General features: G+C 32.7%; 1 protein-coding gene across 1 annotated transcript in view; it reads left to right on the top strand.

The window, feature by feature from the left end:
* The window catches only part of LOC132716944 (WD repeat-containing protein 97-like), a gene marked incomplete at its 5' end in the record, with an annotated part of 51,760 nt that overhangs the window by 19,541 nt on the left and 15,139 nt on the right, over positions 1-17,080 (top strand). Inside the window, 10 exon segments of the mRNA XM_060700287.1 lie at positions 1,820-2,070; positions 2,990-3,062; positions 3,265-3,447; positions 4,365-4,406; positions 8,726-8,864; positions 10,479-10,585; positions 11,152-11,299; positions 12,928-13,156; positions 13,563-13,629; positions 14,043-14,305. Of these exon segments, the coding sequence (XP_060556270.1) occupies positions 1,820-2,070; positions 2,990-3,062; positions 3,265-3,447; positions 4,365-4,406; positions 8,726-8,864; positions 10,479-10,585; positions 11,152-11,299; positions 12,928-13,156; positions 13,563-13,629; positions 14,043-14,305 (1,502 nt within the window).

The following is a 17,080-nucleotide window of genomic DNA, read 5'->3' as shown; positions in this document are numbered from 1 at the left end:
CCGTTCGTACGTCCCGAATTTGTCCGGCCCATAACTTTGTTATTTGAAGTCCGATTTTAAAACTGTTTCACAGAAATGATCACCATATTGAGACGACGTGTCGCGTGCAACATTTGGGTCGCTACTTGAAGGTCAAGGTCACAGCCTGACCTTGCAGCAAAATCGTGTCCGGCTCATAACTTCATTATTTGAAGTTGGATTTTAAAACTATTTCACAGAAATGATAACCATATTGAGACAATGTGTCGCACGCAACATTTTGGTCGCTACCTTGAAGGTCAAGGTCACAGCATGACCTTGCAGAAAAATCAAGTCCAGCCCATAACTTCGTTATTTGAAGTCAGATTTTAAAACTATTTCACAAAAAAGGATCACCATATTGAGATGACGTGTCACGCGCAACATTTTGGTTGCTACCTTGAAGGTCAAGGTCACAGCATGACCTTGCAGCAAAATGGTGTCCAGCCCATAACTTCTTTATTTGATAGTTTAACAACTATTTCACAGAAATGATCACCATATTGAGACAATGTGTTGCATGCAACATTTGGGTTGTTTTTACACTTTGAACTTTGTCTGTGACACTATAAGAGGTATACCTTCCTGTGTCCAAAACCTATTCGGGGATCATCACCCGGTTCAACCGGCTCTTGTTTGTAAAATTGATCCAACTCCAGACCATTCTATTTGAAAGACCCTGATATAAGTTAATGACACTATTAGTATTTATATAAAATGCTTAGGAAACATAAGGAACCATGTGCACTAGTAACATCTGAGCAGAAATAAATTATTATGCTTTGACAGGGATTTTTTTTCAATTTTCAAAATATCCTGTGGAATTTCTGAAGTGGAAATATGACACAATTAACCAGAAAAGGGGGGAAACCTTAACTTGTGATGAAAAATGTGCACAGGGTATTTCAGGGGAAAAATAGCGTTTTAAGGAGAAAATATACCTATTTTGGACTGGGGGAAACAGCCTTTCTAGGGGGGAAATCACTGATTTGAGGTTAATGATATAGTGCTTAGTTGATATCAAATGCATTAACTCTCAGAATGCTAGTTTGCAATAATAAACAGTGCCTATACTACCACTATAGAACCAGGCTTGCCAGCATATACATGTACTTACAGTCTGGTCAGACTATTTACTGTTGCCTTTTCATTTTCATGTTTTAATATGGACATTTCTTTAACTAACAATGAATATTAATAGTTTCAAAATCAAAACAGGGCAAACCTTTTTTTGTCATTTATCTTAAATTGGTTTCCCATTACTCTCTTGGTATTTGTTTTTTACTTGAGTAACAATCATTAAACCATTGGTCTTACTTAATATTTCTACATAAAAATATTCATAATTTATTGTCTGTCTTGCTTATATATGTACTACATTTGGAACTAATTAAAAAATGCTTGGTCTTATTTCTTTATATGACAGTTAGGAAAATAGTGTTTTTGTTTGTTCTGATCCATTAAGTTTCATATCATTCCCTGCTTGGTTAACTCCCCTGTTCTTCCCGATTAGCTCAGTAGGAAGAGCAAAACACAAGTTTATTTCACTAAGATTTGATTGACAAGAATATGTTTAATGCCAATTGTTCTCCTAGCCATTTAGATAATAGTTGTGGATAAAATTGCCAGTTACTTGTGGAAAATCTCAGTTTTGTTCTGGTAACTCAAATTATGTAACTGCCTGTTGGTTTTGGACTTAAAAATGCAGTCAAAACTGGCTCTTAGCCCTAACTAAAAAATGAAACATTATATAATGTAATTAGTCACCTTGTAGTCATGGTTACTGTAATCCTTTTCACAGAGGCATGTAACTATTTGTTCGTGTATGAATATGTGGTGGATATTGAGCTTAAAACTGATACTTGGGGCGCCATTAAACGTGGCGTTACCACAAAAAGCTTGAACGTCGAGGAGGACGATGATGATGACGATGATAATAGAAAACACAAAAAGAAGAAAAATATGAACAGAACTCTCCTACTTGGAGGAAGAAAAGATGGATATATTTGTGTTTATGACTGGGAAACAGGCAATGTGGACTTTAAAATAGATGTAAGTTTTTGAATGACATAACTAATTTTGAAATTATCAAGCATAATAAAAAGTGCAGTGCTCAAGAACCATAACTATCTAAAGTAATTACAGAGTTATTGCTCATTGTTAATTTTCAATTGCTTTTTCTTGTCCGGAGCATAACTTGAAAACCACTTGTTGGAATTCAATACAACTTCATACAATGGTCAAGCACATTGAGAGGAAGTGCAGTGCTTAAAAATCATGACTCCATTTTGACTGATTACAGAGTTATTGCCATTTGTTACTTGTCCAGTGCATAACTTTAAAAACTAGAAGTTTGAATTCAGTACAACTTCATACAATGGTCAAGCGCAATGAGAGGAAGTGCAGAGTGCAATAAACATAACTCCATCTTCAGTATTTGCAGAGTTATTGCCCTTTGTTCCTATTCCTTGTTCCCGTGCATAACTTATAGCATAATACTACTTCATACAATAGTCAAGCGCAATGAGAGGAAGTGCAGTGCTCAAGAACTGTTACTTTTTCTGGACTTATTATACAGAGTAATTCAATAAAACTTCATCAATGGTCAACCACAGTGAAAGGAAATGCAACATACAAGAACTACAATCTTTAATTGCCCATAACTATAAATCTATTTTAAATTCTTTTACAAAGTATTCTGTTACTAGTAACTTCCTCAGGGGGTATTAATCACATTTAGTGATTTAGTGATAGCTCTAGTTTTCTTTGGTAATGAGCATGCTAAAGTTGTGGTATTAATATCTTAGACTCGTGGCAAAAATAGTGTGAGATAGGAAAATAATGGTAGGGAATAGAGGGCAATAATGATGAGGAATATGTGGTAAGAGATTGATATGTAAGGTGTGATGATAAATTCTTTTGCTTGAATATGATTTGAATATGATAATGAGATATGGTAAAATATTTTCAGGCTCATGGCAGTAAAGGAGTAATGAGCATGATAGCTAATGCTAAAGTTGACCAGCTTATTTCTGCTGGAAAAGGTAACATGTATTTCCTTTAAATAATAGCCCTATTCTATACTTTTTTGTACATGCATATCATGATTAACTGACAAAGCAAAATTTAACAATTGATTAATATATTAGTTATAAAGGAGTTTTTTTTTTTTAAATTCAGATTTTCCCCCAAAGGTTTATAATTCATTAACACAAGATTGTTTATCATTTTATGTTTTATTTACAGACAATGTGATCAAGGTATGGCGGGTGTACCCGTTTGTACAGGAGGCACTAGCGCCACTGATGTCATTTTTCTGTGCCCACCTACCTCTACACATGACTATGATAAAAACTAACCTATGTGTAGCCTTCCAGGACCATGCCACAGCAACATACAGTGTCGTTATGTATAATCTACGTGACAGAAGTAAGTTTACACATTCTTACTTTGTTGTTTTTAAAAGTTACTTCAAAAATTTTACAACTTCTTCTCTCATCTCATTTTAAATTTTTACTCCATTATGTTTTATAGTCTTTTCTTAATATTTCTTTCAATATATATTATAAGTGTAACTAAGATAAAATTGAGGTCTTTTTTTTTTCTTTAATTTTTGGAGAGATTTTACATGCATATCTGAAAATGTTTCATGTTTTTGTATCATTGTCTTTGATTATCTGTTCTTACTAGAACCTCTATGGTGTCAAACACATGATAAGAATATAGTCATTTAAATAACATGAGCATTTTTTTTTAAGTGAAGCATCATAAAAATATTGTAATTTATATAAGCCTTTACCAATGGTAAAATTTTGTTGAAGTCATCAAAAGGTAATCTGGGACATGGTTTTTGATTTAATTTAATTTCAGACCAAGTTTTTAGAAGTGTATCACATTATGTAGTACATGAAAAGTTTAATGATAAAATAGTTACATTACTTAGAGTCAATCATATATGCAAAGAAATGAAATAAAACTTTTTTTCTAAGCTTTTAGTTTTATGTGCTTCTATTATTTTTTATGAAGAAACACATCAGATTTTTGTATTGATGGCTAGACAGCTAGTAAGTGAACTATTGTTATGCTATTTAAAACATAAACATTCAATGAAAGTATTGTACTCATAAATTTATTAGGTTCTTTTTACAAGGCTGTCAGGCCACACAGTTTTTCACATTTTTACTATTTCATATGCATGTTATATCTAAAATATGTTGTATAAAAAGTACAATTATTGTTATGATTATAAGAGCCAGAGATTTAAAGAATGTAACTGATTATGTATATTTTCACATTGACCAAGAAAAAAACAATTCTATATTATGCCTGCTATGGGAATGTTACAGTGTTCGGGACCGAGTCTGATTTGGAAGCATATGACCCGGAAAGTAAGTCGAAGTGCATTATGGGTATTAGATATATTTTGCTCCCCTCAGGTTATAGGTATCAGGTTATATAGGAATAATGGTGCACTTACATAATGGCATAAGGGTGTCTCTTATGTAACACATTTAGGAATCTATTGACAGTTAGGAATCTATTGACAATATTGATACACACACTCCCACAGGGTATTAATATAGTTCTTTTATAATAAAAATATAACTCTCAAACTTTTCATTAACAAAGTATTAATGTCCCTTATTTGTCAATTGGAAACTGTGGTATCAGGGAAAAAATATATATCTTCATATCTTAAACATATCTTACATTATAGTTACTTTTATTTCCTTGATTAATGATTATTCTATATTTAAATTACATGGACGGGAAAAAAAGAACATTATTTGAATTACTTATTTGTTACATTGTGCACTGGAATGGTTTCACATATAGACACATTTTGTGATTATGGAGAATGGCTTCTTTTTTTGTTTCCCTGTTTTCTTTGCAGTATCAATCTTGCTGACTGGTAAAATCATGAGCCATGTCTTTACAAACTGCATGTTTATTAAGAAAGAACATTTTCAGTGTATTGAAATAAAACCTTTCATATAGTAACATTTTCTTATATTACCACTGGCTTATACATTTTGCGTAAAGTCTCCAAATTGTAACCCATGAGTTTGAGAGAGCTGTAGATCTCAAAAATGTTTGGTGACACTGGTGAATTTGCTGAATTTAAAATCCCAAGTCAACTTGTTTCCCACTTCCTAAAATGTTTATACAAATGTTGGTCTATTTTAGATTCAATCTTGAATCTTGAGTCTATATTAGATAACAATTAGGGTAATATAAGTGAAATTGTTTTCGGTGAAGAATAAGGTCATAAAGTCACATTTAAAATGCAATAAGCAATTAACAGTTACACTGGTCTTTTTCAGTACATTGGGTATAAATTTGACACGCCATGTTTGGTTACTATTAACTCTTTTGATACTAGTATTCCATAAAGTCTGCATGCAGGCTTTTAATTGAAAATATTTCTGTCAAATATTGTACTTTATTAAGATTTAAAGTAACAAAGAGTCATGCCAGAAAATTACGATGCATATTGTGTTTTATTTTGTATTAGTTTTAATATTTTTGCTTGTAGCAGTTTTCATGTTAGTATTTTATGCATTTATTTTTTTCTAGCTGATCAGCGTGTAAATCATAGTGAGTGCTACCGTGTAAACACATCGCATAAATAAAATATCTGACATGGTGCTGAGAAACAACATAGATATATACATGTACAGTATATTATGTCTTAATTATTTTAACTTAAATAATTGATACATGTCTTAACTTGGTGCCATGGCAACCCTTTAACTGTGTCCGTGTTTGTCTGATGAACAAAATTTCAGAACGTAAATGATTGATATAGAAAATTGGCTGTTTAGTTTGGTAAAATTTGTTAAAAAAAACAACATTGAAAATTTTTTAAAATGTTTCATTTTAGATTAATAAACAATTAATAGCTATCATAAATTTCTTGGTATTGAACAAAATGAGGATAACATGTCCATTTTGAATGCACTCCTGTTCTGTTTAAATTCAGGTTCTTTAAAAAAAAATGCAGGTTATTTTCAAATCCAGGTTCTATTTAAATCCACATGTTTGTTTTTAAACCAGGTACTTTTTAAATGCAGGTTAGGTTCTTTTTAGATCCAGGTGCTGTTTAAATGCAGGTTCTGCTTTAACATCATGACTTTTCTTTTGAAAGATTAATGGCTACTTAACAATGAAATAAAATAATATATTGTCTATATAATATCTATGTTGTTTCTTAAACCTGTCGGATATAAACTGGCTTTTTGAAATATATATATATTGTCAATATTTGTTGTGCGCATATTATACTGTGTAAGTATAAACAAAACCGTACCCCTTTGTTTTAATAATTATACATGATTAACTTGTATGAAGGGTTTCCTATTTTACACTTATATCAAACCATTGACTGGCTTGTTATTAGGAAGAATTTATAATGTAGTTTAAATTATAATACAATCTGTTGAATCATAGAGAAAATATTTGATGAAGGCGACCATTGTAAGTATATATCAAGAAAGTAAATTGACAGAAAGTTTGCAGTTAAAATTTGATGTAATGACATTATGCAGTAAATTGCCAGTAATATTGTCAACAAGTTGCCAAGCCACTTCCGATAGTAATGTGAATTTAAGAATTGCCATTTTGGGTAAAGGCCTAAAATGATTTTAGCTATAAACAAGAATTTGAATAATTACCAATTAAAATGTATTTCATGCATAATACCCATTTGCATAGTTATGGCAAAAATTTTCAAAATTCAAAAATAGGATTGCAAGTACAACTTTCTGTCAATTTTAATGAAAATGCCTCTAGCTGATGTATGTACATAACCAAGGTTCCAATTTTGCATGCCTCTATGTGGTATATGTTTTATATTTTTTTGTCAGAATCATATATGTTTGTATTTTATATGTAAAAAAAAAGTTTAATATATTAATTCAATCATGCCAGAGCTAGAAATGCTTAAAATAATGAAAAGTGGTTTGTAAGGAATTGAAATTATATACATGTACTGCATACTTGCTGTTTGACAAGAAATAATAATGAATATAGCCTGTGCTTATGAATTAATTTTTCATGGCAATTGACTTTAACAGAGTTATGCGAATTTTATATGTACAATTTTTTATGCTTTCTTGCATATTCAGATGGAAAAAAAACATATTTTTTAAAGAGCTATTTCAACAAAAAATAACTGCTTGTTTTTTCAGTGAAAAATAATAACACGTTAAGAATGAAGAAAGAAATAAAAACAATGAAAATTATTTACTTGTGTATCTCCCTATATAGTTTGATTGATCAAATATTATGTTGAAAACATAACAAGGGGAAGAAAAAAAACATAAAGAGGGTAAAGAGAGGTAAAACATTTGAGTAGAAAAAGGAAAACATTAAGAGGGTTGTGAAAGTGTGATATTTCGGTAGGAAAAGTGAAAATAATGGTGTCTGACTACATGTTTTATAATTTTTTTGTACATGTTTTCAAATGTTAGAAAATTAGATATTAACAGTCCAGGCAAGAAATAGTTCAAGCTATGATAGGACATTAACCCTTGCTGTATAACAGACTTGTCAAGGGACCGCCTCCGTGGTCGAGGGGTTAGAGTCGATGACTTCTAATCCAGTTACCTCTCTGGCTGAGTTCGATCCCCGGGAGATGCTTTGGTAGTTTAGCGCGGAGGAAGGTAGTCTAGTACTGGTGTAACTCTCCAGGAACGATGGTTAGGAAACTACCCGCCTATATGACTGAAATACTGTTGGAAAAAGACGTAAAATGAAACAAACAAACAAAGACTTGTCAAACTTTCATTTTGGAACTTTCCAGTTCAACATTGTTTATGTGATGGTTGCAAAAATCGAGCGACCAACTGTTAGGATAGACTACATTAAAGTAAAGGCTGGCCTGGCTCTAGACTGCTGACATGGACAAGACAAGTCATTAAATTGCTGCAAGCATTCTAAGGGGCCATATTGAGTAAAGACCTAAAAATTAAATAATATAATATTAACAAATTTGAACAGCAGTATGTGTAGTTTTATAATGATAGCTTTTTTTGTTATATAATATACCCATAGCTTTAAAGTGTATGCTTAGATTATATATATGTATGCTAAAAATAGCCAAACATTACAAATAGAACATCCAGCATGTTGAATATTCTTATCAATTCAGTTGTTTTATTACTTGGTACATGTAGTTTGTAAACAAAAAACTGTCAGTAAAGAATTACATGGTGACTAGATGGTGACTGTTGTACTAGGTGTGCTAAAATTTACAATAGTTTAAATGCTTAATGTCATAAAATTGTTTCTGCGGTTTTTATATTTGTGTAATTGTGATAACTGGGTCGCTTTTGTGCGTGTTAATAACTACTATTTTATTTTCTTTATGTACAGTGTACATATATACATGTATACCTAAATGCATGCAGTAGTTCTTCATTAATAAAAATCTAAATTGCATGATCATTTTATTAGTTCCAATTTCAGTTTTAAATATTTTCTTTAATCAAAGTATTTGTTGTTGTTATTCAGTAATATAAAGAAGGCATTTCATATTTCATTTGATTGTTTTGCTCCAACATTTTTCTAGAATAGAAATATAAAAAGATGTGCAGTATTTCGTGCAGTTTATATTATCATAGACTAGTTGCTTCTAGATTTTCTAGATGCTATGTCACAGTGTTGCTGATGTAGATATATAATGAGAGTTTTCTGTTGTTTTTAGATCGTTACGATCACGAACCTGGCGATGATCACGGGGAGACAATTACCGGACTGAGCGCATGCTCGAGGTTAAAGTTGTATGCTTCGAGTAGTTTAGACGGTACAATCAGAATATGGAATGAGACTAATACTCTAGTTAGGTAAGATATGACAAATTATTTCTTTTTGCCTAGAACCTAAAAATAGTATGTCATACAAGTTTGTTGTCATAGATAATATGAAAAGATATTTTTCTTACTTTTTAGCTCGACTATTCGATAAGAATAAGTAGAGCTATTGCAGTCACCCGAGCGTCGGCGTCGGCGTAACCACTTATGTTAAAGTTTTTGTAATAGTTCAAATATTTTCAAAGTCCATTGACATATGGCTTTGAAACTTTGCACACTTGTTCACCATCATGACCCCAACCTGTAGACAGGAGGACGTAACTCTATCAAGCATTTTGACAGAATTATGCCCCTTTTTCGACTTAGAATTTACGTTAAAGTTTTTGTAATAGTTCAAATATTTTCAAAGTCCATTGTCATATGGCTTTGAAACTTTGCACACTTGTTCACCATCATGACCCCAACCTGTAGACAGAAGGAGGTAACTCTATCAAGCATTTTGACAGAATTATGCCCCTTTTTTGACTTAGAATTTACGTTAAAGTTTTTGTAATAGTTCAAATATTTTCAAAGTCCATTGACATATGGCTTTGAAACTTTGCACACTTGTTCACCATCATGACCCCAACCTGTAGACAGGAGGAGGTAACTCTATCAAGCATTTTGACAGAATTATGCCCCTTTTTCGACTTAAAATTTACGTTAAAGTTTTTGTAATAGTTCAAATATTTTCAAAGTCCATTGTCATATGGCTTTGAAACTTTGCACACTTGTTCACCATCATGACCCCAACCTGTAGACAGAAGGACGTAACTCTATCAAGCATTTTGACAGAATTATGCCCCTTTTTCGACTTAGAATTTACGTTAAAGTTTTTGTAATAGTTCAAATATTTTCAAAGTCCATTGACATATGGCTTTGAAACTTTGCACACTTGTTCACCATCATGACCCCAACCTGTAAACAGGAGGAGGTAACTCTATCAAGCATTTTGACAGAATTATGCCCCTTTTTTGACTTAGAATTTACGTTAAAGTTTTTGTAATAGTTCAAATATTTTCAAAGTCCATTGACATATGGCTTTGAAACTTTGCACACTTGTTCACCATCATGACCCCAACCTGTAAACAGGAGGAGGTAACTGTATCAGGCATTTTTTTTACTATCAAGCACTAAGAATAGTCGAGCGTTGCTGTCCTACCGACAGCTCTTGTTTCGTTACTTATAAAACATGATTTCTGTCTATTCTTTTTGTTGTCAACAAAATTGTCTGGTATATAGAAAGATTGAGTTGGTTCAGAGCGACAAAGCTGTCTGATTTTCCTACTCTCCTATATCGTTGATTTGCTCAGTGTACTATTAGTAACATAAATATAAACATGTACCTATAATACCATACATGTGAACTCTCCCACTTTTAGCGGGAGACTCCCACTTTCTGCAGCCATATTTTCAAAGATTGTTCTTAAAATAAGGGATATTTTCAAAATTAAAGAAATCTCCCTCTTTTTGATATCAAAACTTTCTTCTTAATGTTTATTGCAAATTCTAAAATCTCCCTCTTTTTAAAGAATAATCTTCCACTTGATCATTGAAAAAAGTTCACATGTATGATCTTATACATAATTTTATATTATATGTTTACAGGTTATTAAAGATGAAGTCTGTACCTCACAGTGTTGGTTTTTGTAGTGCGAAGGGAGATCTTCTTGTTGGTATAGACAACCATCTATACAAGATACCATACTATTCTTGTAAGTCTGCTCTTACCACAATGAAAATCCAAAAAAATATTTTAAGGACTGATGTTCATTTGTACAAAGCCATTGTGTATGAGAGAAGGACATCTTATATACAATATAATATATACAATACATATATACAATATTTATGTCTAAAATTGTTAACTTAATTGTCATATACAGGGCTACTGATTGTTTTGGTTTCATTTTCTGCTTTACTTTAAGCACTTGACAAAACTATTTTATGTTTATATTTACATGGCTTAAATGTTGTACATATAGTTCAGGTTTTTTCATATACGTATATACTTCAAGATCTTTTGTGCCTTAAGAATTTTCTAAACTGAGAATGACGATGGCATAATGTAATGATGAATAATGCACTCCGTACTGTCTGTATTGTCAAAGTTACCTCCTTTATGTACATCAGTTATCATATCTCTTCGAGGAAGCCATCGTCGGATACTCGCGGTTGATTAACATGTAACATAACATAACATGTAATCTGATTCGGTCGTGGGTATCCCATGATGCGAGGAAGCTAAAATGTGTAAAAAAATTTAATTTGTATATTTCAGATCTCCCAAAATCTTACATGTTTAGAATGGTGTCAATGAAGTTTGGCAAACAGCCAGCAGAACATCCGTTACCGGAGACACAGGAAATAACACAGAAGATGACCAAAAATGATCTGTCGAGACTCAAAAATTCACACTCTTCTTTTAAGTGAGTACAAACTTTTTATTCCAGTGCAAATGTGGCCTAGTCAGGAAACAATAGTTGGTTTGACCCTTTAAGTTAAGTCATGTTTAGCTATATGTACAGTATCAGTATTTGAGCCGTGTCATGACAAAACCAACATAATGGTTTTGCGACCAGCATGGATCCAGACCAGCCTGCGCATCCGCGCAGTCTGATCAGGATCCATGCTGTTCGCTATCAGTTTCTTTACTTGTTATAGGGTCTGTAAGCGAACAGCATGGATCCTGATCAGACTGCGCGGATGCGCAGGCTGGTCTGGATCCATGCTGGTCGCAAAACCATTATGTTGGTTTTGTCGTGACACGGCTCATTTATATTCCAGTCATTTGACTTAAGAAAAATTAATAGGTTCATGTCTTTCATGATGAAAAACTATGGAAGCTTTAAAGGAACTCCACTGAGGACCAAAAGCCTAAAAAAACATAAAATTTGAATGTGTTACATAGATCAGCTAGGGCACTTTAAACAGAAAGGTATACAAAAGATAATTAGAAATAAATTGAAAATCGTATTTTGTGCTATTTCTAGCCTGAACACTTTTCAATTTTTGGTGAGAACAATTATTCTGGGAAATGAGAGTGAGCGGATGATCTGAAATATTGTAGAGTGGGTGGACTAACGCTCGGCATAAAAATACTATATTTGATATGGCAAATTCAAATCAACGTCAACAAACCTCAATGTTATATGTCCATTTTCAAGACCGATGATATTGTTTTAAATAGCCGTTGTGTAAAATTCGCTAATCACATAATGATGTGCATGGCTGGAGCTATAGATAGTCCGGATAAACAAGAGTGGTTTGCGTGAAATTGTACCATAGCTTGGCGTACAATACTACATGATGCAGGATTGTTTTTCGAATAAAATCTCTTTTTTATCTTATGAAGAAAACATATTGCATAACTTGTAACAACCAAATTAGGTTCATACATACAAGTACCCAACTTTTAGTTTAAATTTTACAGCCCCAGAACTCTAGTGTTAAAAGATTTTAATAATTTATATGTTGCGGATTACATACGGTTGTTCGTCTGCTATTAGCATTGTCACGTGACTTTACCAGCAGTGAACCACACCAGGATAAAATGGTGAAAGATGTAAATAAAAGCACCAGTGACCTAAATCGGAGATAACTTGAGACATTTTCAGATATTCTAAAAAAAAACATTTTTTACGCCGAGCATTGGTATGCGCCGAGCATTGGTCCAACCACTCTATGTAAGTTTTTGAGCTAGACCTACACCTAATGGAACATTAATCTCAGAAAAAATATTTCCAGTCCTGTTGTATCAAATAACCTTAGTGGAGTCCCTTTAACTGTGTTCTTTGATCTATTTATCGACTTTTAAAATTTATATTTTATAAGCTTTTAAGTAGAATTTTGAAATAAAATCAACTTATTTTATTCTTTATTTCACAGTGTGTGATAAATATATGATATGTAATCTCAATTAGATCAAATAGAGACAAAAAAATTGATCCCTAAAGTCTTTATAGCTAGATACAGTCAAGATTACCTCAACCAAAATTCCCATGTTATCATATCTTAAAAGTTTATATCATAACTCTACCCGATGTTGTCTTTTCAGATACTCAACATTTACCGACATTTTAACACCGGCGGAGGAAGAAGAAATTAACCGAGAGAGACTGATCAAGGAAAAGGCATTTAATTTGTTGATGATACGAGAGAGTGAGCTGGAGAAAATACGTAACGGAGACCTGATGTCGAAGAAGAAGCCGAAAGCCACTGCTAAGACAAAAAAAGTTGCATTTACTCAATATATGAAAATGTTCTATGATAAACCTAAACCAACAGTAAGTAATAGTAAATCTGAAGATAGAAGATATGCTCACAATGTAAGAAGTATTGATACATCAAGAGTATTCAACAGCCAATACATTTAATATTTAACTCATTGTTATTCATGTAGAGTCATTAAATGCATTTGACATGAATGGTATGGAAGTTTTTTATGTGTGAAGCTTTTTAAAAAAAAAAAAAATATTTTTCATCACAAAACTCATAATGAATTTTAAAGAAATATGTGTTTTTATATGAAGGATATGTTTATATTGTTAAAATTGTATGTTTAATGATGATATTTACATGACTGAATTACTTTTAACAGATACTAATAAGGAACAAAATTAAAAATATATGAAGCATATGAAGTTATTGCCAAGCTTTAATTATGATTTATAAATTATGACAATAATTCAGATTCCTAAAGATGATCCATATCCAGAAGACGCTGTCAAAGAAGCTGTGAAAGAGCCAGAGGAGCCACGTAAGGAGATGCTTTATAATTCTCACATTTGTGGAAAGTTTTTTGTTTTACCCTTATTGAAAACTTGTGTGTATTATCTTTTCTTATTTTCTCATCTTAATTTAAATTAATAATTTTTGTTTGCAATTTTACAATTTATACATTTAATATGTGATGTTATTATTATATGTATGTTTTATCTTATCTTATTTTCTTATCTTTAGTTAAATTAATGGTTTTTGTTTGCAATTTTACAATTAATTCATTTAATATATGATGTAACTATAATATGCATGCACATATTAATTAATTGAAGGTTTTTATTAAATCTAACATTTTGATGGTTTTGTTGCATGTAGTCCTTTGTTCTATCTTGATTGTGATATAAATATAAAATGTATGTAAGATATTTTTTATTGATTTTTTGAAAATAGCTAAGGATGAGTATTGTCCAGAAAAGGAGCCGACAGGGTTTTTTCCACCAGCATCGGAAGCCACACGACCTAAACCTCCTGATAACTCGCCTCTCAAGGCAGCGTACCATATAGCTCCCAACGGCTTTGTTCCTAACTCTATACTTATTAAACTGCTGTGGCCTCAGGCAGCCAAGGAAAAAATGGCCAAGAGGAAGACAGAAGAATGGAAACTTCCGTCATTTTCTGATGCCCAGCTAAAGGCCATCGCTAAAGCTAAACAGGTGTGTACTCGTTCATGTTGTTGGTATTGTTGTTTTATCTGTGTTTATGTTTTACAGAGTCCATCATTGGTATTTTATGGTTCAGGCACATGCATATTTTGCAATATCAGAGAAAGCATATTTTGTACCATGGACAAATTTGAAGAATGAATACTAAAATTTTTTTAATTAATATTAAAGAAAAAAACAACACTTGCATACATATATGTATGTGACTGTTGTATATATATCTTTGTTATATGATGTAGTTCTGTCTATGTCTGAAAATTAAATGTGTCTTCTTTCCTAAAAAAAAATAAGATGTAAATTCTGAAGAGATTTGGGAAAAGTATTAACATATTACATTTTCTGTTCTTAAGTTGAGTATGAATTTTTTTTTGAATTTGGCCATGGTTTAAGGTTGTGTGAAAACAACTGCATGAGATTTTGTATGCAGATTTTGTTTTTATTTATTGTTCCATGTTTACTTGTTTAAACAGAACATCCTTGTTACTGCATTTTTATTTGTTGTGTATATGTTGTGTTACAATATGAAGCATTCACTAATGTCTACTGTTAGACAGAACTTTACATATTGGTACATCTTATGTTGATCACTTGTGATGGTTGTTTTGGTGGAGAGGAAGTGAAATGCTGGTGTCTACAAGATAAATACAATTAATTATAACATTGCTTTTTTTTTACCACCTTCTTAAAAGACAATTAAAAGCCCCGGGGGTTCAGACCCCATAAAGGGCAAGTTGTTGTTACCATGAGCAAGAAACTTTACACTTATTGCTTAGTACTGGTTGGTCCCAGGAATAGATTTGAGAGACTGTTTCTATAAGCCTATAGCTTCGAACACAGTGGAACTAAAATAAATTAGTACAAACTAAAAGTCATTTAGAATCCAAATTTCTGAAAATTTATTACTTAGCAAAAATGTTTCATACTAAACTAGTTATGTTTGAAATTTAATGTAAAAGTAAGTTCCAGGTTTGCTTTTTTTGTTAAAACATGCTGTCTAAATTAAATTATAACCATGTATGAAATACCCTGAAACAGGAAAGAGAAGAGCTTGAGGCCCAGGAACAAGCTAAACTGGAAAAATGGCCGTCTTTAGATAGCTGGAGGGTAGGGTCTGGGTCCACGGGCAGTAAGCCCAGATCTGCCCTTACAGTTTCATCTAGACCGTCATTAGGACAGAAATCTGTCACATTTTTATCTGTACGAAGTGCCGTGAGTAACGTACGTTTCCTTGTAGGATTCCAAATTTTAGTGACATGTTTTTGGGAAATATACCCTTTTTTTAGCTCACCTGACCACGAAGTGGTCAAGGTGAGGTATAGTGATGGGGCTATGTCAGGCGTCCGTCGTCATGCATCGTCAACAATTGGGTTGTTAACAGTCTAGCAGTCACAGTTTTAATTGGATCATCATCAAACTTTGTCAGAATGTTTGTCTCATTGAAATACAGATCAAGTTCGAAGATGGGTTATCTCGGGTCAAAAACTAGGTCACAGGAGCTTAAAATAGAAAAAGCTTGTTAACACTCTAGAGGCTGCAGTTTTCATCCAAATATTCTGGAAATTTGTCAGGAAGGTTGTTTTAATGATATCTAGGTCAAGTTCGAAGATGGGTCATCTCCGGTCAAAAACTAGGTCACAGGAGCTAAAAATAGAAAAAGCTTGTTAACACTCTAACAATTGGGTTGTTAACAGTCTAGCAGTCACAGTTTTGATTGGATCATCATCAAACTTTGTCAGAATGTTTGTCTCAATGAAATACAGATGGAGTTCGAAGATGGGTTATCTCCAGTCAAAAACTAGGTCACAGGAGCTAAAAATAGAAAAAGCTTGTTAACACTCTAGAGGCTGCAGTTTTCATCCAAATATTCTGGAAATTTGTCAGGAAGGTTGTTTTAATGATATCTACGTCAAGTTCGAAGATGGGTCATCTCCGGTCAAAAACTAGGTCACAGGAGCTAAAAATAGAAAAAGCTTGTTAACACTCTAACAATTGGGTTGTTAACAGTCTAGCAGTCACAGTTTTGATTGGATCATCATCAAACTTTGTCAGAATGTTTGTCTCAATGAAATACAGATGGAGTTCGAAGATGGGTTATCTCCAGTCAAAAACTAGGTCACAGGAGCTAAAAATAGAAAAAGCTTGTTAACACTCTAGAGGCTGCAGTTTTCATCCAAATATTCTGGAAATTTGTCAGGAAGGTTGTTTTAATGATATCTAGGTCAAGTTCGAAGATGGGTCATCTCCGGTCAAAAACTAGGTCACAGAAGCTAAAAATAGAAAAAGTTTGTTAACACTCTAGTGGCTGCAGTTTTCATCCAAATATTCTGGAAATTTGTCAGGAAGGTTGTTTTGATGATATCTAGGTCAAGTTCGAAGATGGGTCATCTCCGGTCAAAAACTAGGTCACAGGAGCTAAAAATAGAAAAAGCTTGTTAACACTCTAGTGGCTGCAGTTTTGATCCAAATATTCTGGAAATTTGTCAGGAAAGTTGTTTTGATGATTTCTAGGTCAAGTTCGAAGATGGGTCATCTCCGGTAAAAAACTAGGTCACAGGAGCTAAAAAAAGAAAAAGCTTGTTAACACTCTATAGGCTGCAGTTTTCATCCAAATATTCTGGAAATTTGTCAGGAAGGTTGTTTAGATGATATCTAGGTCAAGTTCGAAGATGAATCATGTCCGGTCAAAAACTAGGTCACAGGAGCTAAAAATAGAAAAAGCTTGTTAACACTCTAGTGGCTGCAGTTTTCATCCAAATATTCTGGAAA

Source organism: Ruditapes philippinarum, unplaced genomic scaffold (genome assembly GCF_026571515.1).
Source record: "Ruditapes philippinarum isolate M1 unplaced genomic scaffold, ASM2657151v2 ctg5844_1_1_1_1, whole genome shotgun sequence".
Taxonomy (NCBI): domain Eukaryota; kingdom Metazoa; phylum Mollusca; class Bivalvia; order Venerida; family Veneridae; genus Ruditapes; species Ruditapes philippinarum.
Note: the sequence above shows the minus strand (reverse complement) of the source record. Positions and strands in the feature narration are given on the sequence as shown.